Below are 22,259 nucleotides of genomic sequence, written 5' to 3'. Positions count from 1 at the left end.
GAAATAATTGTTAGCCAATTGGGTCAACATCTGTTGTTTAGCTGTGGGTCCAAGCAATCTAATAAAATCATCTTCAGATGCTGCGCACTACATATATGTTCATAGGTTTTTTTTTTTGCTGCTCTGTGATCAGCGCTGATGAATTATGAAATAGGCGCTATTAACGAATGTTCGACCTTTTCGACTTTTCAATTGCTGGCGCTAAGCGGTTTTACCTTTAAGCCCAAAAACTCACCGGCAACAAAAGGTGTCGATTAATTAAGTCGACATTGAACGCCAAAATATATAGCCATTAGCTGGCTAATACATGGCGATTTGATAGATCTGCCGATATATGGGTTTGCTGTTTCCACCGAACTGTCGACAGATCGACCGCCTGCTGCGCTTGAGATAAATAAAAAGATAGAAAGATAGATAGAGAGAGAGGGTGCTAAGTCGTTAAAACTGGTACATGCAAGGGTCAAGCAAGAGGCGTGCACCTGGCCAGTTAACCGTTACCACGAGCACTTCACATAATTGTTGCATAAGTCTCTGCTTCACTTTCGGTCAGTCGCACGCAAACGGAACATACATACGAAATTTTCATAATTTCAGTTTTCTTTTTTTCTAATAATTTGAATTTATTTATGCGTGTGAACCAAAGCAACCAACTCATAAATCATCAAATCTCGTTTTCATTTCATTTCCACAAAGAAAAGTGAAAAGTGAAGTGACCATAAATAAAACGTAGTTGGCACGGCCAGGCATGCCAACTATATTTGCTTTTATTGTTGAGTCAGCGTAAGGAAAAATGGCAGTTGGTTAGATAATTAAAATGTCAACAATTAAAGTTCGCAAATCATTTTGCAATGTAATTTAAAAAACAAACAAATTCAAAAAACCCGCCAATGTTGAAGTGTGTGTTAGACTTTGGTACTTCTTCAACACTGGCTTAAAGTGTGTTATCTTGCTTTCACGCTTACACTGTAGCAGTCGTAGCGATAAGTTGGTACATACAAACCTAAGCGCTAAAACGAGATGCCGCTACGTGTAAGCTGTACAGTTTTGAAGGCATTGGAAGCTTGGCGGTATATTTGAAATAATGTGAAACTCAGTCTTAAAATGGTTTTTATGGAATTTACGGAAATTAATTTTAAGTTTTTAAATATTTCCATCATTTTTAAGTAATAGTAATATTATGAATGGATAAAAATGTTATTTTCGTGATGATTTTGTGTATTGTTAGTCAGTAAAAAAGCAAAAACGAACAATGCCTTCAAGAACCTACAACTCTCCAGGTAACTTATATTATTATCTCTTTATTGATCCATATTTACATTCACACATTAAAACTTAAGTACATAAAATTGGTAAATACTAGTGCTCGGTTGTTTAAAAATTGACTTTCGGCTAAGCTTTCGTTGAACTGCATTTAGAACTAGGGATAGAAGAATAATTTAAAGTTTTAATTTAAGATTAAAATTAATGATTAGTGATCGTTAACATTGCATTTAACTTTACGTAACTATGTGTTCTATATATATGTGATGTATACATAAATATATTGTAAACTAAGTCTTGCTTGTTGCACAAAAACGCGTCTCAGCTGCAGTCGCCGACTTCGTTCTTCCGCTTTTTTTGCGGACTGCAGCGGAAAAGTGTTTTAGACAGTCGGACCTAAACTAAGCTAGAGCTAAATTGCATATTTACAGGTATTTGTTAAGCTAGGGATGGAGAGGGCGAGGGGTTTTACTTCATGTAGTAACTGCTGGGCGCACGACCCGAGGTGTAGGTGCTCATGGGTATGCCTTGGGGGCCGGGTATATGATTGTTGCCTGACGAGTGCGTCACAGACTGATTCTGTGAGCCATAAAGGTGATCGACGCTGGTGTTGCCAATGCCATTGCCCGAAGGCTCGTAGTCCACATCGTAGTAGATGCCCGACTGGTTCTACAGCAAATAAAAATAATTTTAAATGAGTGAGCTGACACGGATGGGATGCTGTACACCTACCGCTATGCTGCCATTGCTGCGACTCTTTGGGCGTGGCACTTGAAAATTGCGACCCAGCAGATCGGCGCGATCCTCCTCCTCGCTGGAGCTAGAATTCTCCAGCGCGCGCATGCCATTCGCACGCGCACCCAGGCCGAGTCTTCTGGTTGGAATTTCAAAATGAGTTAGCAATAAATCTAGTTAATTACATTTGGTTATATTCACCTGGGCAATGGCACTGGCGGCGCCAAGCTGGCGCTCGGATGCATTTGCATGGTGCTCTGCAGCGACATTCCACCGATGGTGCCCATGCCCATGGCACCCAGATTCGGATACGCAAACATGGCCGACGACGGCCGTGTGGGTCCAATGGGTTCCGCCTAGCAAGCAAATATTGATTAGTTTTCATGCATTTTATGTTTGGGGCTTTCTAACTAACACTCACTCCGTAATGATTCGTCTGGGCCATCACATCGGCAATCTGTGCCCAGCGCATGCGATCCTCGAGCGTCACTTGATAGCCCGCTTGTGGCAAGCCCGCCGATTTCAACGGGGCCGTATTCATGTAGCCAAACACTGGCGAGCCCATTGCATTCTTTTGCTCCCGCTGCCAGCGACGTGACCACATGATCAGGCATACCAGAGTCAGAACTATGATAATCACAGCTGCTACAGAGGCACCTATTGCTACGCCCAGCACCTCGCCGTCGATCTCGCACTGTCCGCCGTAATGAGTCGAATCGCAGGCGCACGTCTGAGCGCCTTCGTCGTTGTAGCTACAGACACCATGGTTATTGCAATAGGCATCCGGACAGGCTTGGCACTCGCGACCTGCACGCAATGGCTGATCGGCCCAGGGATCACGTAGACCCGGCGCACAGGCACACTGGAAGCTGCCCCAGCTGTTGCTGCACGTGGCGCTCTCATGGCAATCGTTCAGTTCCGCTGACTGGCATTCGTCCACATCGTGCAGCGCCGAGACAGCGCCCTCCGGTGAGCTCACATACAGCACCGAGTTGCCAATGTTGTTGTTGCGTCGATGCAGCACACCCAGCAGATGCTTCTGCACATCGCTGCGCAGATTGGGACGCAGTGTCTCCACGCTCTCATCCAGCTGTTGTCGCGTAGAGCAGATCAGACAGTTAGTTAAAAGTTAGATCCCTTCTCTTTGATTTTAACTCACTTTTAATGTCAGATTCACATAGACGCCACTGCCGCCCAGATTAGGATCGCCTCTGTAGATATTATTGACCTTCGCCTCCATAAACTCATCCGAATAGGGTGTCATTGACATGGCAGAGTCCAGCTGTGGAGAGTTTCGATTAAGGTTTACTGTTGATTTGATGGAAATATGCTTTGCTATACTTACCGCACGCACAGACTCGTAGCTCAGTTGGCCATAAGGCTCGCTGTTGAGATCCAGAAGTTTATTGTCCCACACAATGCGATGCTCATAGATGCGATCCACGCGCATGCCCAGATGGAAGGAAATTACGCGACGGCACGGTTCACGATGCTTGCGACGTGAGTAACCTTGAAATGGATTGAAACATAACTTTAGAGAACTTTCTCTAATCTTTACTCTTTTATGTAATCGGATTTTTAAAGGATGCTTTAAAGCTTTTTCCTGCAATTGTGAGATTGGCTTCCCCGACCTCACACAGTTCCCCTAGCTCACCTGGTCTGCAATGACAACTGGACACGCCATTGTCCGTTTTGCAGCGTTCATGTTGCGCCTGGTCGCAGGTGGTATCGTCGCCCACGATACAGGTGTCAATGCGCACGGGCGGCGGCGTGGGTCGCTGGCGATAGTGTGGTCGAGTGGGGCCCGCATGTGTTGTTGATGCTGGCACCTTACTGGCAGTCTGTCCCTGACCGTGTCCCTGTCCCTGTCCCTGGCCATGTCCATATCCAGGACTGGTGCCTGCTTGTGGCTGCAGTTCAACTATTTCCGTTTCGGGCACCACATAGCCGTTGCTGCTTTGCGTGACACCATGATGCGGTATAGTTGCACCACCTGTCGAACCACCACCTCCTGTAGCACCACTGCTTGTTGCTGCGCCCGGCAGCTGGGGCAGACGCGTTGCCGGCGTTGTGGCGCCTGCGGGCGGATCTGTGGGATCACCAAATAGATTGATGTAAGTGCGTTTGCCATCAATTGAGACGAAGCCTTCGTCACCTGACGCTGACACAATGATGTCCGCCTGTGCGCCGGCGCCACCTGCTGCTGCTGGCGCCGATCCATAGCTGCCATACGGCTTAATGTTGATCGTCTGCTGGGAGCCGCTGCCCTTGGGACCCGGACCTTGGATAGCCGATAGCGTTACGTCAAAGATTTCGCCATAGCCGGGCGGCAGGTGCTGACGCGTTGGCTGTATGGGCTGCTGAGGAGCTGTTGGCCGCTGAGCGGGTGGACGTGGCCGACCACCGGGCTTGAATTCGGGATCGTCCAAAACAATGCCTGGTCGGGGATGATAGGAAGCGGCAGGAGCGGCCGGAGCGGGCGTCGGGGCATTGACAATGGGCGCCTTTTCAGTGGTGGTTGAGGTGGTTGAGGTAGTCGAGGTGGTTGTGGTGGTTGAGGTGGTGGTGGAGCTAGTACTGGTGGTGGTGGTGGTGGTGGATGTAGAGGTGGTCATAGGTGTTTTGGATGACGGAGCAATGGCATCCGAGGCCACCAGCTCGCTCAGCGGCATAGTCTGAATGCTGCTCGTAGCGGATGAGGCGCTGGCCTCCAGTCCCGGCGTACGATTGGCTGTCATAAAGATGACCTCCTCAGTGGAAGGATCAAGATCATGGCTAACAGCCTCACCACTATCCATGGACATGGGCACATAGGTCGACGACATGCCCATCACAGTGTTCACCACGGAGCTGGTCTCAATGATGGTGGTGTAGCCGTCGTGCTCCTCATGTGGCTTCTTGGCGGGCTTTGGCTTGTGTTTCTTTTTGATCACCTGCTCTTTAGTTGGCGCTGTAGGCGAGGGCTCGGCTGGCGGCACCAGCTCGTCTTCGATTTCGCCACCAGCTTCTGTATCCTGATCAGAGACTTCAATATACTGTGCATTGGCATCTTCGTTGGAGAACTCCGAGTCGTAGGTGGTGTCTGTGGGCGGCACAGCGTCTAGATGATCAGCAACTGGTTCCGGCTGCTGCTTGACATCCTCTTGCTGATGCACTGGCTCCGGGTCAGCGGGACGTGGGGGCAACTGCTGGGGCATTGGCTGATACTGCGGCAGGGGACGTCGACTGCCATTGACGCTCGTCGTGATTGGAGGGCGTGGCTTGTTGCGATACCAGGGCGGCCGATTGCTCACGAAACCTGGACGCACGGGCACAATCTGTTCCGGAATCGGCACGCCAGTAATAAACGGACGATCGGGTCGATCGAAGGGATAGGGAGGAGGTCGCATGGACGTGCCCGGCTTCTGTGCCTCATAGTCCAGGGGTAAGGGCTGCACCTCGGATATGCGCGGTGGTCCACGATTATTAATGCGGCTCGCCGAGGGTCGACGCACGCCTTGCGTATTGGCGTGCACATTGACATTGCCATTCAGCAGCTTCACAATGCCCGTGATGATGTCCTGAATGTCCGGATTGCCATTTTGGCGTGCATTATGCGGCGTTTGAGTCGCACTGGCTATCGAGCTGGCAGTACTGCTCGGACTCGGGCTGATAGGGGACCCCGACGTAGGCTGTCGCAGCCCCCTTTGCGCTAAAAAAGGCTGCTCGGTTGAGCTGCTGCCAATGGAGCTGCTGCTACTGCCTAGAGTTTTGCCTGCTCGAACGCGCTGAGTGCGCTCTGGCTGCTGCTGCTCCTGCTCCTCCTGCTGATCATACGTGCCCGTCGGCTTGATATTGTAGTGAAAGTAACGGCCTGCAGAGACATCCTTGTCGTTATCCTTGCCGTAGTTGATATCATTGGGATGCTGTTGCTGCTGCGGCTCGTGCAGTATAGGTGAAGCCGAACGTTCCACACGCGCACGCGTTTCACTTTCATTCACAGATTCTGAGTGGAGGCTCTCCGAGATGCTGTTCGTATCGGCCATGGTGCTCTCAATGCTCAAACGCGCCTCAGAGTTCTGGCTGCTAGACTTGGGCGAGATTTGCGAGATGCCATCGTGCTGGGCAGCTGCAAGAAGAGCAAGAGGAAAAGGCGCAATTAAAGCTGGTGAAATTCTGGAAATGCCAAAGCTTCAATTTCACTAATTATTTATCGCAGTGAAAAGAATCTGTTGCAGCTGCAACCAAAACAAAAGCGACAGCGGATTTCACTTTTCAGGTACGCCCCAACAACAACAATTGCGGCACCTGCCCTGTGCTTTGTCTTTGTCATTGTCATTGTGGATGCCGATGTGATGCACATTTGCATTTCTTAGAAATTCGAAACTGACTTTGAGAGAGAGATTTCAGTTTCAGTTGCAGTCAGTCTTAGTCTCAGTTTTAGTCTCAGCCTCAGCCTCGGCTGGCAGGCATCATTTATTTTCGATGTCAAGTTTGTGTCTTCAGTCTTTTGTTCTTCTTTTCACTCTCTCAGTATAATTGTTTGTTGCAGCCATATATACGTATTTATATATATACTTATATGTATATCTAAATCACATACGCCTGCCAACATCTAAAATTACGGGTCTGCCTTTTGGCAAGCCAAGGCTGGGCAAACATATGTCTTGCACAAGTCATGCGATCCCATCTGTCACAGTTTGTGGCAGTCATATTACTTATTACCAAGGCGCCTCCCTTGGCCACGCCCCCTGCCAGCCACAATTGCACTGGCAAGACGAGAATTTCACAAATTGCTACGTGAAGCGTTGAAAAGATGCCAACATATTCACGACTGCGATTTATATAGCTGGTAAAATATGCTTGGTATGCATATATGTATGATAGCTGAGTAACTTATCAGATGAGCAGGCATATATAGAGATATATCGCCGGGTGATGTGCTTGTCTGCGCAATAAATCAATGAGCAAATGTTGCGAAATGGCTGTTGAACTTAAGTTTTACTTTTCACTAATTAGAAATTGGTGAGTGAGTAGATTTTGTCAAGAGATTCACATAGATATAATGGCTGAAGAAACTAGACTAAAAACCTATGCCAAATAGGAGCAAAGACAATAGACAAAGAAGAATAGACAAACTAGAAATAGGACAAAGCTGAGCAAGAACTTTCCATTTCTTTCAGCATCAAACTTAGCTTGAGCTATTTGTCTTTATACTTCTTAGTGCTAAAATTAGTTAAAGCTTTCATTAATATTATTTGAATAATTGTTGCACATTTCAACTAAAATTTCTTTTTTTTTTTTAATTTTATCATAGCGCATGAAATTGAAAGAGAAATGCGAGCAATTATCATTAAAGTTTTCTGAAAATATAAATTTTAATAGCTGTCTATAACTAGTTTCTGAGCAATAAACACACGAAATATAATTTAATTAATTTTTAATTGAAAGAAAATGATCGAAATTTCTATCTAATATCAAGAATTTCATATTGCTATTCTTTTCATATTTTTAAGTATTTTCTCTTTGGGGCAATTCTAGGCCTAAACAAAAGCTTTTAGAAATTGACACCTGCTGATCTTTGACAGAGATGAACTCACTTGAACTCAATTCTCTAAGAATGTGGCAAAGAGAGTGTGAGAGAGAGATGTCAGAGAGGGAGACAGAATGTTTGTCTGTGTGTGGCTTTTTACACCACCCGCCAAGCATTCAATATACTGTTACAACAATTTTCAAGCCTTACAGAAGAGCTTTAGCTGGCAGAGTGTTATAAATCTCGTTACTTTCCTTACTTTGGCTCAGAGAAGGCTGTGATTTATGTGCTGCTGCGATAGTTGACTTGCCCCAAGCACTATGAGCGCAGCCTCCAAAAGCGAAAAGGTGCCAAGTGCATGTGTGGCAGGCAGACAGACAGACAGGCAGATGTGGCAAGTGCTTTTTTACTGCTGACGTATTAGACCGATGCAAGCTTGGCTTTAAGGTATGCCCAAGTGGGTGCCGTGTGCCACAAGCAACCAGTTTAATAATATTTTTTAGTTTATTTCACAGCGCGCATAATTCACACGGGCAACAAAGCAAACAACAGCAGAAAAAGCAGACGAAGCTGAAATAAAACACGTTAAGTTATTGAGCTTAACCCAATTGCTAAGCGGTTTTTTAATGTATGTATTTCTCCTGCTTTTCGATATAGTTTTTGGCACAGTTTTTACTTTCACCAAAGCCAAGGCTCAACAATGCGACGCACGCTGATTGATAGCTAAAAATATTATTTGTTTTACTTTCCATGAAATGCGACTTTGATATAATTAGCGCTTCCTTTTTAAATACCCAATATCAAATACCAAACAGACAAAGCCGCAAAAATGTGTTGAGCGTATTTTCACTTTCCTTTTGCAAAATAATAATAATAAAAAAATGATTTTCCCACCTGTTTTTCAACTTCACTTTTTCCATTTGATTTTTGCGCTATTATTGATACGAAAATTGAATTTGTAGCGGGGTAAAAGTGTCTGGCCAAAATGAAAATCTTGCCGCGGGCTATTAAGTTATTCGAGCAGAGACAACGAAAAAGGGGAACGACAACAACAACATCTGTAACACAATTTACAAAATTGAATCTGTGGCATGCAACACACTTTCACGGACAACGAAAGTAAAAGCTCTAATTAACTATCTTTTTAGGCAGCCAACTCCCAACTGGCTATCGCCGCACTCATATACGTTGTCTGTATAGACAGAGTTCAATGCACCAGGCCAGCGACAAGAGACAACTACAACTACAACAACGTTGACAACTTCGACAAGACAAGAGAGTCATTAGTTCCAGCGCTTGCCTACATTAATTTAAACGCTACTTGGGCCCACGACTCAGTTACTGCAAGGCTAGAAGGCGGCAGCGGCAGCGGCAGCAGGGCAGACAGGACTGGTTACGATTTGCTGTTCAGTCTCGACTGACTTGCAACCCACACACACACACACACATACTCATGATATACGACAAAGCAATTGCCAATTTCAGCGCCTCTAAATTGCTGACAACAAGCAGCAATCACTTTCTATTTCAACTGCTTCGAACAACAACAGCAAAACTATTTCACAACTTGGCCAAAAGACCATAGAAGCCGTACCTGGCACAAATACACTTAAGTGTTCGTAGTCTCAGCCAAAAATGAAAATTAAAGCTAGCGACAATAATTACATTTGCAGCGCTTATGAAATGCAACAATTTCATATTTCGATATTTAACGCACGTACGCAAGCATTACGCATACGACATGTGCGCCAAGCTGAACCAAGTCAGTCAGTCAGTCGAATTAAGCACTTTGGCAGTCGTTAGCCTGGCCAAATAACATATGCATGTCATATTTTAGCTGTTATGTAACCATCAAATAATGGAGAAGGTGGCATAACAAACACGACAATTTGGCGCATTTAATAAGTGTTGATTGCTTGTTAGATATTTGATTAAAATTAAAATAATATTTAATAAAAGTTTATTTTATAAATTAAAGAATAAAAGACATAAGAAAATAAATTGACGATGCCAAATCGTGGTTATTTGAAGTTCATATTCTACTAAAATTAGAAGAAAACTACCCCAAATCAACACGTACATTAGAGTGATTTACAACTATATACAAAACTCTATTCTTACGATAGTAACAACAAACTGTGCATAGATTGTTTCATATTTAACATCTATTTTAGCTAACTTTTTACCTGGTATAAAGCCTCACTTATGCTATTTATTATGATCAATTTCTATTATTAAATATGGCTTTTGTTTTACTTTCATATCTTTTTTGGAGTATTCTTTGGGCTAACGGTATTCCCTTGACAATATCTAGCAAGCCATTTCAATTAGAAAGTATTGATAGTATTTTGTTATCTAACTATTACAGCATTCATATCTGAATACTGCTCTGAACTCACTTTTCAATTGGCTTAAGGCTTTGCCTTTACATTTCACATTTTTTCAGCTGCCACAATTTAATCTTTCAAACGTCTCATAAAAGTCTTTTCTAAATCAAAATAGAAACGAAGTTGAGCTTATGTTCGGCTTTCTGTAAGATTTCTATTTAAGATGCTAAGACCATCTGAATTGCCGCCTTGCCCTGTTGCTTCAGCTGAAGCTGACGTTCGTTCAACTTGACTCATCGCACACACGCCTAGCCTCAAAGTCAAAGAACTTGTGGGCAACGCCTCGGCTCGTCCGCTATAGATATTAGCTGGGCTATCGTAGCACGTCGCTTACATTTGAAATATCGCCATAGTTTTTACGGACGGACGGACGGACAGATGGGGCGTGCAGCCCTCAACTCAAAAGCTGGCAATAAAAAATCTTTGATTTAATGCTAATTGATTCGGACAAATGCTTGCTGCACAGACTCCAGTGGGCGTTGCTATAAAAACCACAGCAAAGCAAATGTTGCCGTTTATGACTGCCGCAAAGAAAGTTTGTGTAATAAATATTTTGTATCTTTTTCTTCTTTGCCCCTTCTTTTTTTTTTTTGCACCAATCATGTTTGAAGAAGGCCTTGGTGCACCGGCAAAGTATTCATTAGCAGCCCAAACAATTTCTGTTTGGCAGCACTTGTGCAATCAAGCGTTGTATTTCTTGTATACCCTGTACTAGGGTGAACCGCAGGGAATACATCAATGCTGAGACAGTTTATTTAGTTGGGTTACAATCTAAGATAACAAGTTGATATTATTAATAATGTATTCTGCATAGTAATGAGAACTAAAAGCTACATAAAATATTATTTATAATATCCGTAAAGGTGATATGTATGCCTGTATGTTCTTCTCATCTATTGGAAAAATACTAGGATATATTTTATATACCGCTATAAACATTAAACATTATCTACAGAGCATCTAGTTGTGTCATACTGAAAGCGTGACATTTTTCAGAACCTTTAACGCCTGTTGTCGCGCTGTCTACAAAAGTTTCAAACAAATGTGCTGCAATTAACAAGTGACGACAATGACGCGGCTGAGCAAACACAGAGACAGAGACAGAGACTTTTGTCTCTAGTGAAATTGAGGAATTTCGCTGCAGTCATTTACCGCTGGCTGTAAATCTGAAGTGCTCAAGCAGAGGGCCAAGCCGTGACGTATGTCAAAGAAAATTGTTTTTCTGTTTTGGTGTTTTTTTCTTATTTTATTTTGTTTTTTCAGCATTTGCCGCGCGTGTCATGCAATTAGATATGTTAATTTTGCAGGCTGCCAGCAAATGCAGTTCGAGCCAAAGGCAACGCGGCGGCCATTGTGTTAGCGCACAAGCGAATGACCTTAATCAAGGTCTGAGACGCCAGCTCCGACTACGACTACAACTAATAGTGCAACATTCAACAGCCACAGCAGCTTAGCTTTGCGCCGGTTGCAATCGGGATCGCTTGGCTGCCAGCAACTGGGGCCTGTCTAAGCCAAAATAAATTTATTAGCCCTAGCTTTGCGCGCTCCGTTGGCTACTCTGACTATCTCCCTCTCTCTCGCTGCCTTAGTGTGTTTGTGTGTGGAAAGTTGCGGATATCCACGACTCGGGCCGTAGCATTGACCGCTGCCTAAATAATAGATACTCTTAACAGCCTAATTGTCTGCTATTTATAATTAAAGCCCAGCAGAGAGCGAACGGCCTGCGAGTAACTATAACAGATTCCAGCATAAAACAAAGCATCCACTAATAAGCAGCAAATGCCAGCCCAGAAGGCAGCTAAGTGGCCCGGCCAAGAGCAACAGAGTTTTGTGCTTGTAAATTGAACTAGCTGCAATTTTGTTTTTGTTGTAGATCGCTATCTCTCAGCCTCGACTCGGCAAATAGTTGCAATATTTGCTTTTCATAGGAACACGCAAGGCGCATAGCTGCCATAGCAGTTAAGGGCGGCAGCTGGAGTTCACTAAACTTCAAGAGATTGCACTAGGCTCAAATACACTGCAAGAAAACTGTAAGCTCTCGTAAAGCTCTTGCACAACAACAAGAAACAGTTGACTGCGCTCCATATACGCTTCACTAATTGAACAATTAAAGCTGATTAAATGTTGTTTACAAAAATGGGGCATAGAATGGGCACACACAACTGCTCAGCGTCACAGACGCCCCTTTGGCCGCAAGTAAATCCGCAACTTGCCGCAAATTGTGTTGGCCAACATAAAAAGCCAGCTCAAGTTGATCTGTGTTGTGTTAAATCAAGTCTTGTGTCGCAGCCAAGTTCAATGCTAAAAGAACGCAAAATTTATTGATTGAAAAGCGGCTTTTGCAAGCTCCATCTCTCTTTCTCTCTGCCTAGGCCTTGCTCTCCTGCCCTGCTCACTCGCAGCGAAACTGTGTCAACGTGCCCCAAGAAAAACGGAACAAGTTGCGTCCAATATGGACAAACGGGCGACTCTCAATGGCGTGTGACAAGTTCAAAAGCAATGTGTATATGTGTGCGAGTGTGTGTGTGTGTGTGTGAGTTGGTTGTGCTATCATACGAAAAGTTGAAAAAACGTTTACGTTTTACAAATGGCCCACAGAACCGGCCAGCGACAGAGCAGTCAGTCAAGCAGCTTTTTATTAGGCTATTTCTAACTGCGCGCCAAATGTTGACTGTGTGTGTGCGTGTGTGTGAGTGTGTGTGTGCGTATGTCTGGCCTAACGCATTTAAAGGCATTCTATTTCAAGTTTTACAAACGCATTTTTATGTGTCAGCTACACAGCCGAGAAGTCAACCAATTGGGCTAATTGTGGTCTACGGGCCTTTGGTATTGCAGGCAATGGGCGCAGCAGGTGCCACGCCTACGCAACGTGCATATAGGAAAGTGTAGACATAGATGCACAGAGCAAGGCAATGGCCAGTTCATTGTTGAAGTTTTGTTTTCTGTTGATTTATCTCAGCTGCTTGGTAAAAGCAAGTTTGTTGCTTAAGTCTTCTGTCTGGCTTATATTGACGTGTTTTTCTTTTAAGAATATGGCCCGCTGCAGGTTCGTTGTCTAAGTCTTTTGTTTATTTATCAAAGAATGTTGGCTGAGAGCAAGTTAGCAGAGAACAGCTTATTTTCTTTATTTGTTTAAGTAAAGTAGCATGAGCAAGTTCGTTGCCTAAGTCTTTTGTTTATTAAGCGCAAACTTTAACATTTCTCGTTTTGGCAAAAGAAAGCCTTTTTTATATCCAAATTTAGCCATAAATGTAAATGAAGTCCAAGCCAATTGGCATCTTATAAAACAATCAAAATACAAAAAAAAACTTGAAGAGAACCGGTTCAAAAATAATTTTCCGACAGCGAAATGTATTCATTGATTAACATTCAAACGTCACACACACATAATATACATATGTATGTCGTCTACCTGTGTTGCAGCTTCCTCAAGCGCAAAGGTGAACGTTACACGACGGTTGCCACGCTCGCCCGTTTGGCAACGTCTGGGATTTTCGCCGCCTTTGTGCAATTTTGCGTGCGCCTCAAATGTCGCTGAGTGCCGCGGGACAAATACCTGGCATGGCCAGGGCCAAGAAGGAACTTGACCAACCGAAATCAAGATAAATTGTGGGTTCGGGCTCGCTGCCATATGCGTGTGTGAGTGTGTGCTTATGGTTATGCGCGGCAACAACTTTCGTTGTGCCGAATTTCATTGTACAATTTCGGAGAGACAGAGGAATGGAGGGGCTGCCGCGGTCTCAGCTGTCCCCAGCGTGCATGGGAAAGGGAAAGTTGTAGTTGTATGCATGCAGTTATTGATACGATTCGGATTCCCATTCCGATTCCGATTCCGTGTGCACAGCATCGACTCTAATTGAATGAAAAGGGTGGAGAAACGTTTAACTTAATTGGAGCTGTGTGCAGACGCATAAACAAAAACTCTCTCGCTTGTTGGCTGATATCATCATTGGCATGAAATTTCAATTTCCATTACATTCAATAAAACAAAATACGGGCAGTTAAGAGAGCTGCTCCCGTTGGAAAAGTAAAATTGGTTATATAGATAAAACTATGGAATGGAATAAAGGGAGAGAGAGGAAAAAACATAAAGAGGGAAAGACAGAAAGAGAGAGAGACAGTAAGTGAAATAATGTATCAAAAAGAATGTTCAACGAGCTTGATTATAGACTCTGAAATAAAAGATATACAAGAAGAAATACCCTAGACTGGAGACAGCCCAGCTATGATATATATATTTATATTTTCTCAAATCTTTATTGAAATTCTTCAACAAAAGTCTTCAAGTTTGAAATTTTTAATAATAATTTAGCATAGCCTACGATCGCGTGTCTGCGACTTGGCTCACAAAGTGGCTTACTGCATTCAAAGATGTCCAGCTGCTATCGCCTATAGCCAGCTGTCATTAATCTTTATATTTCAGTTGCGAAGATAGCGCACCTGTTCGGCTATATACGTAAAAAACTTTAATTAATTGCGTCAACATGCCATGCATCGTGATGGCCCACCAAGAATGCAGCAGCACCGCCGGCACCACCAACAACCATCAGCAACAAATGAAACCTGCCGATTGACCTAATAAAAAGCAGCGCCATAAATTCGTGAAGCGTTGCGGCAGATTTGAAAATCGCGGCATCTTTACTCAGAGTATATATATATATATATATATATATATATATATATATATATATATATATATATATATATATATATATACAGGCCCTGGCTAAGAAACTTTTTTTTTGTTAACTCTGTACGTCTCTGTCTCTCCTTCCTCTCGCTCTTTCTAGCTGTCGTTCACTTGCCGCAAGTAGGCCATGTAACCGAAAAATGTGCCAAAAAATGCAGAGAGAAGAGAAAAATGTGTGGAATAAGCGCAGCTAATCTGAAAATTTAAGCAGAGAGAAAGAGATTGCGAGAGGGAGGGACAGAGAGAGCGAGCAAGCACTTGAATAAAATATGTGTTAAATGCAACAGGTTATTGTTGTCAATGTGACTCTCATCAAGCGAATCAAATTAAAGCCCATGATGAATTGCACTCATACAGCCGGCTAACTGTTTGATTTTCTTTGTAGATTTTTGGTACATACACAGACACCTGCACCTGCACAAGCACAGACACAAACACAAGCACAAATTCGAACTCATCACGCTTTCTAATGTCGTTACCTTGATGATGTTGCTCTTGTTGTAGTTGCTGTTGTTGTTGTTGTTATTGTTGTTTTAGCTGTCGATTGCCTCGCTTCGTCGAACGACACTTTTCCAATGCACACACAAAACGAATTTCAATTCTTTGGCGCTTACCATTCGAAAGCCCCAAGTGCCGTTATTACCGTTGCCTAGCATCGCCATGGCCCAAGCTATGGCCGCTACTCAAGAATCTCAATTGACTGCCGACGCTTGAAGAATATTATTATTTTTTTTTTGTTTCTTAATTAAGCTGCTGTAAAATTATTTTCACTTCACCTAATTTTAGTTGTTGTTTTTTCTTCTTCTGCAAGCCACGAGGAATGCAGCTTCAGTTTGAGCTTGAAAATGGAATATTTTTTACTTTATGAATACCCTTTAAAAATAGATAATACAAGTTTTTGATTTGGGATTAACTATTTTAATAAATATATTAATTATTACAATTAAGCTACCTTGGGATATTCTATAAGAATTTGGCATCTAAAAGAATTTTCTGTAAAGGTCTTTAGCTTAAGAAACGTGTTCTAAATAAGTTGTGAAACTTAATTATTATACTATATTATATATATAGTTTATTATATTCGTATATAGCTAATTATAACTAGATAATTATCTAGCTAGATCTTCGTCAGAATGTAGCGGTTCATTCCATGTTTATGCAAATCTATTGTGCTGCGCTGCACACTCAATGAATGGACTTCAACTCTTATGTTAATGAAGCTTATTAGCTGCATGAAAGATTTGCTTTGAAAATGCCAACATATTTGATTTAAATGGCCCAGTAAACAGTAAAGCAGTTGGCTTTAATTGATTCAACGGGCAGGCACTCACTGAGACTCGTGTATGGTGGTTGCTCGTGTGGTTGAGCATGTGGTGCAGCAGCGCCTTAACGGCGCAGCGAGTGTTAATTTATAATTGAAAGAGAAAAAACAACTGGATAGTGCTATTTTAATGCCCTTTCTTCAATAATGCTTGGGAACGTAGCCTTCTATGGCCAACTAATTGTGAAGCGCCTTAAAAGAGAAGGTGCAGCAGAACGTTATTGCTTTCTATGCTTTCAACTATGCGATTGCATAACTATCCCATTGTCTCTATTTGATTTGATTTGATTTGCCTTGCATACTAATCAACTATTATTTAATTACTTGCGTATTCAGCTATTGACGCATGTCACATTATACTATCAAACTGCATAAAAAGAAAGACTTGCATATTTATTAATATAGATAAAGTCTTTAATTACGTCTGTAATTCACGCACGTCACGCACTTTGTCAGAGGTAAAGCCCAGTGCGACGAATCCGGCATAAATTAATCATATATTACGCAAGTGTAAAAGATATGTATACATGTATATAGTGACGCATCGAATGACACACATGAAAACCATATATATATATACCACATATATACATATAATATCTTCATTTTTGTGTGTCACGCCTAGGCAGGCGCCAAATCAACTTCAAAAATGTCAGATCATAGTTTTTAGGTCAGGCCCGTATTTTATTTTTAAACCCAAATTAGCATAGCTTTCAGTTTGGCAAAGACAATCAGTCGGCTACTGCGGGTGCCCTACCTGGGCAGTCAGTCAGACATCTACACCTGCGTGTCGCTCAAGTACTCGTCGCTCGCACCTGAATAGGCATGTGAGCATCTTGTTATCTGCTTTATGTAGCTATTCATTCTTAGTAACGCCCAATAAATTATGCACCAAACATGAGCTTTCTAAAAAGAAAAGATCTACACATTGGAACCAATGTGTGCGTGTGTGTGTATGTGTATGAGCATGCTAGGTTCGCAGCACGCGGCAAGCACTTGGCTAGGCTAATGGCATGGAATTTAATGCAGTTTGTGAAGCATTGAAGAAAGTTAAAAAATAAAATCTGACTTTAATTAAGATAAAATATTTAGAAAATTGAAATTCCGCTAGAAAGTGCATGGAAAAATGTAAGAGGCTTTAACAATTATTAGAATAAACATAAAAGAAATTCAATAGAAATTTTAGTATATCCATGAAAGGAAATGAAGTGAAAAGGGTTGCCATAACAGATATAAGAAAGTTGCATTAGCGTGATAGATGCTCAAATATCATTTCAATGGACCTTAAAAGCTAGAGTTTTGCATTACAAAATGAGGTCTTATTTGCTAGACATAAACAGATATATATGTATGTATAGGTAATAATATATATACTGAAATCCACCAGAAATTTAAGAACTGATCTCTATAGTTTGTTATCAACTTGAAGCTCTTCTTAATATGACGAATAGGAATCTGATTACCAAGCAAACTAATTAGTATTTATTAAAAATAATTTCTTTTAATCATCAATTATCATCAAGATAATAAATTTGTTTCAAAATCGAAGACAAACACACCTCCAACAAATTCTCTCTCTCTCTCAATATGTATATATATATATGTATCTATATAAATATATATGTGCCATTTGCCAACGTCTTAGCCATTTATCTGCCAGTCGTACATTGTCTACTCTCAAGTTTTCTCACCTTTCAGCTTATTGACTGCAAGAAGCCCCAACATTGTCTACGGCAAACATACAAAATTCGCATGTGAAATTCCTCTGAAGACACCCTTGTGGCGACTATAAAGACTTCTTGACTTACCCGCTGTGCGAACGTGGAATAGCAACAGCAGCGACAGCAGCAGCAGAGAAATGGACAGCAGCTTCGCTGACAAGTGCCACATGTGTCGCTGTCTTGGTATTCTGTGCTGCCTGTTGTTCTCCTTCCTCGCTTCGTCTTCGTTGTTGTTGTCATGTCTGCTGGCCTGCTCAGTTTGTGTTAAGTTCTGCGGCTTTCGTCGCATTTTTGCATAAATTGTTTTTTTTTTTTTGGTTTTGCGGCAATAAAAGAAAGCCTCACTTTATTCTAAGCTGTTGTCTAGAATTGTTAATTTCGGTATATTTTTATTTTTTGTTGTATTTTTTGTCAGTTTTTATTGTGAGGCTGGTTCGAGCTTTGGCGTGGCATCTTCCTTTTCTTGCCTTTCTTCTGCTTCTTTTTGGTAGTAGATTTACATATTAAGCGCTGCAAAAAAAAAAAGAAAGACGTTTTGTTAGCTTTGGACAGTTGATAAATTTCATACAAAGCGTTACTGCGCAAGTCTGCGGCTTAAGTCTTTTGTTTGACACTCGCCGTGAGTCGTGAGAACAGGCCACAAATAAGACATCTATGCGTCTAATGGGGAGCACTGTCCATTTAAGTGGCTTGCCAGAAAAAGACATTACGTCAGACAGGGGCCAAAAGGCTGCACAATTACGCTAATAAATCAGAGCATGCCACATAATTGCCCAAGAAATAAACAGATAAAAGGCAAGACCACTTGCCCCGCGGCTTTCTAAGCCAAATTTACATAACCGCGTGTCAGCGATAGCAGGTGATGCCCGTGATACTCGCTGCTTGTAAACAGTTTATTACAACGCACTGATTGAAATGCTAATTTTGATTGATGTAAAAATGAAAAAAAAAAAAACAAAATCAAAGAGCGAAAGTTTAAGCACAATTTTTTAAGAGGTGTCAAAAGGAAAAGTGAAACTCAAACTCGCACCAAAATACCCAAAGTCGATAAATCAAACACAAAATATATTAGCAAATCAGAATGGAAACAGGGCTTAAGCTGGTATTACCCAATAAGTGTAGCAACAACAACAATGGAAACGAATACGTGACGCCCTACAATTGTCGATTAGCGTCTAATCAGAAGTGAGGCAAACGATCGTTAAAACGACCACAAAAACCAAAAACAATTGCGAGGCAGCCTTAGCTGAAAGTGAAAGCACGCGCAGAGAAAGAGAGATGGAGAGTGAGAGAGGCGGAGACACTGCGCATTGTAGAGTAAAGGTTGCTCTGTGAGTCGCGACGACTTAAAACTCGATTACGCTTACCGACAGCAAAAGCGAAAAAAGCGAAAACAAAAAAAAACGTTTGACTTCGACTTTTAACTGAACTCAGATCCAAAATCGAAATAAGCAAGAGTGTAATGAATGCCCGACTAGAGTATACCCTGCATGCAGTGCAGTTCAGCAAAATAAGTTTTGATTTCATTATTATTATCATCAATACGATCGTCAGTTATCTTTCATATGTATCATAATCATAATGGTCTTTTTTTTATATCAATATCATATTCAGTGTCATTATAATTATTATTATTTTAAATTATAATTATATTTATTATTTTTGCACTATACTGCAAAAGAAGGTTCAGTGAGCTTTGTTTTTATGCAGCATCACGAAGCAACAACATTGAGCTAAAAATCATGTATTAGAAGATAAAAACTCAATCAGGGAATGTTAAGTTATGTAAACATTATCTGATTATCTACTGCACCTTTTCTTGTTACATTTATTAGCTAGAAAACAATATTCCCCTTTTACACATATGCAAAGGGTTTAAGTCATTAAAAGCCAAAGTTGTGGCAGCCGCCAAGTTGAGTCATGGCAAATCATCGACTGCACATGCTCTTTTTGTCGTTGATGTTGTTGTTGTTGTGGTTGTTAAACATTTTTGAGTGCAGGAAGTTGGGAAGCTTTTTTCCATACGACGAACCTTGAAATTTTCGGCTGCTCCAAGTGAAATAGAAAGTTTTACTTTTATAACAACGAGAGCAGACACAAACACACAACAGCAACAATCAAAACAAACAATGACGACAGCAGGCAAAGGCGTTGCTGTTGCTTTTGCTGTTGCTATTGCTGTCATTAAACGACTCCATTTTGTTTCCAGTGAGCGATTGCCAAACTGACAACAGTTGTTGTAGCTGCCCACGCGGGCGCCCGTCAACATGAGCAGCGCATGCTTAAATTCCCTGTGAGCTGTTTATGAAGTTGGCTTTTGTGGCGTCTCGATATGCGGCTTAAGTCTTAAACGGAAGTGTTGCATTGGACTCATAATTAGTTGGCTGCCATCCAAGTTAAATGACTCATGCGATTTTTTGGACGTTGTTGCGTAACTTAAGCTGAGCCTCGGATATTGCATGCGAAGAAGAAGATGATGAAGCTTTTGATATATGGACGAAACACGCATCCGAAGGCAACTGCGATAAGCACAAAGACAAAAACTGGAATTGCATAAGACCGAATAAATTCCATGTATTCGGCTGGAATGATTCCAATCAGATTAACTTTTCTAATATGACCTTGGCTTATGAGCCTATTTATATATATACATAAATATGTATACTATATTTATACTTTCAACTTTCCACAATATCCATTCTTTAAGCTTACCTCAAATATCAATCATTAGTCCAAATGCATTAGCAGTTTTTGTTTGACGGATTTACGTTTCTTATAATTTGTATAACTTTTTTTGATGTCTTGTCTATTGGACGTTATTTTCAATTACATTTCGCGCACACAAAAAGTTTCACCAAAAAATAACAAAAAACTGCAAATAAACAGGCAACCAAATTGAAATTTCTATAAACATAATAGCCGATACAGTGAATGACAGAGAGACTGAGAGAGCCAGAGCGGGAGACCGGAGCGGGAGACACGGACATTGGAAGGCCAGATGAAGCACGTTTGACAGCCAACGGCAGAGACGGATGCGATAAATGTGGTTTTGCGGCTTCAAGGAATGCAGCAAAAGCTTTAAAAAATTATCGAAAAACAAAATCTAAGATAGTCATAGAGAGTGTGTGAGAGAGAGGGATAGAGAGAGACAGAGATGCAAATGTTAATGGGTAAAGCAGCTGCCAGTGTTGTAAAGAAGGAAAAAAATTGGCACAAAAGCGCAACGTCGCCAAAATGGAACAACTAACTGTACATAGCTGGGGCTGGAACAGCAGCTGGAATTGGAAGTGGAATTGGAAGTGGAATTGGTGCTGAGGCAATTTAGTGCTCGATCCCATTGAAAATAGCCAACATGTGTAGGCCGTGCCAACCGGCATAAACTGGTCAATTGAGTAAAAGACAGGTTACAGACGTTTTTGCTTAGTAAATGAGCTGGCTGGAAGCGAACTGGATGTTTATTTCAAAAGACAACGCACGTCGGGCATCCGGCTTGGCAAACGAACAACAAAGTTGCAGGCTAATTAGTAGCTTTGGCGTCTGCCCTTGCAGTTAGGTTATTATATGTAATCAACGTTTTTTTATTATTTATTTTTGTTAGGCTTTCGGCTGCAGCGGCATTTATTTTAATTAACAGTGAAAAGATGTGCACGAAAACAAATTAAAAATATGCTTGCAACAAATTTCACAGCGCGAAAACCACGTAATTTGCAACAACAACAATAATAACAAAGACGCAGTTTAAGATGGTGGCAAAAGGTAGCGCAAAAAAGAAAGTTTTGTTTTTTGTCTGCTTATTGTTGTTATTGCCGTATTTTTGCTTTTCTACACACACACAAGCACATAGACAACGCGGCGCTCAAATATCATTCATTCGAATTCCGTTTACATTTCGCCTTTTGCGGCTGCTTCTTCTTTCAATTTTTAATTTATATGGCAACGTCAACGGCAACGGCAAAAGCAGCTCGTTTTAGTTATTCACTTTTCTAAGATTAACACACACATAAGCACATATACACGCACACACTTACACGATGTGTTTAATTTATTTTTCTGTTCACCGTCAACAGGTGCTCCACGCACAGCGGCTCAACGAAAACTGAATGCCGATTGTGCTGCGAGCACTGAGCATGGACTGTGGTGAGTTTCTTTAGTTTCTTTGAGTGAGTTTCCTAAGCCGCTGTGGTAAGTTGAGCGCCTGCTGCCATTGACTCTCACCGCAACGACAACAACAATTGAAAGTGCCAACTTATCGAATATATCCAATTGAGCGGCTGCACTTGCAAGTATTACTAGCCAAATAACTGCAAAAGGCACAATGCAGTACACTGTAATTGTAGGTAACTGCCAATAGATTGGTCTAAACAGCACATTAGCCACTAATCGCCGCAGTTGCAGATTGCCATTTGCCAATTTCCATTTGCCCAAACGCCGCTAACAAGCCGTCGACTTGAATTGGTCAATGTTCTCTACGCCCATCTGCCTTATAGTTGAGTGTTGGAGAGAGGGTGCAAGGGACACAGCTAAATTCCAATCAGCAACGTACTCAACAATTACCGCGCAAATTGCAAACGCACGAGATCAAGATTAGGCGTGCACAAAGACAAAGGCCGCTAAGCAATTGAAAATGAAAAGT

General features: G+C 41.9%; 1 protein-coding gene across 7 annotated transcripts; it reads right to left on the bottom strand.

The window, feature by feature from the left end:
• Positions 1-1,366: 1,366 nt before the first annotated feature.
• On the bottom strand, positions 1,367-22,184 carry LOC111593860 (flocculation protein FLO11). 7 transcript variants are annotated; one of them, XM_023306913.2, is made up of 11 exons: positions 21,655-21,975; positions 20,339-20,498; positions 17,714-18,136; positions 4,151-6,103; positions 3,650-4,084; positions 3,341-3,504; positions 3,155-3,277; positions 2,411-3,085; positions 2,197-2,351; positions 1,993-2,134; positions 1,367-1,929 (listed from the first exon to the last, which is right to left on the bottom strand). In XM_023306913.2, the coding sequence occupies exons 3-11, from the start codon at positions 17,913-17,915 to the stop codon at positions 1,729-1,731; spliced, it is 4,050 nt and encodes a 1,349-aa protein (XP_023162681.2). In that variant the 5' UTR covers positions 17,916-18,136; positions 20,339-20,498; positions 21,655-21,975; the 3' UTR covers positions 1,367-1,728. The 7 variants fall into 7 exon arrangements, with proteins under 7 accessions (XP_023162681.2, XP_023162675.2, XP_023162678.2 ...); XM_023306907.2 differs by having other exon boundaries at positions 3,650-6,103; XM_023306910.2 differs by having other exon boundaries at positions 1,993-2,131; positions 3,650-6,103.
• Positions 22,185-22,259: the final 75 nt, after the last annotated feature.

This window comes from Drosophila hydei, unplaced genomic scaffold (genome assembly GCF_003285905.1).
Source record: "Drosophila hydei strain 15085-1641.00,03,60 unplaced genomic scaffold, DhydRS2 tig00008122-arrow-pilon, whole genome shotgun sequence".
Classification (NCBI taxonomy): domain Eukaryota; kingdom Metazoa; phylum Arthropoda; class Insecta; order Diptera; family Drosophilidae; genus Drosophila; species Drosophila hydei.
This window is presented reverse-complemented; position numbering and strand designations above follow the sequence as displayed.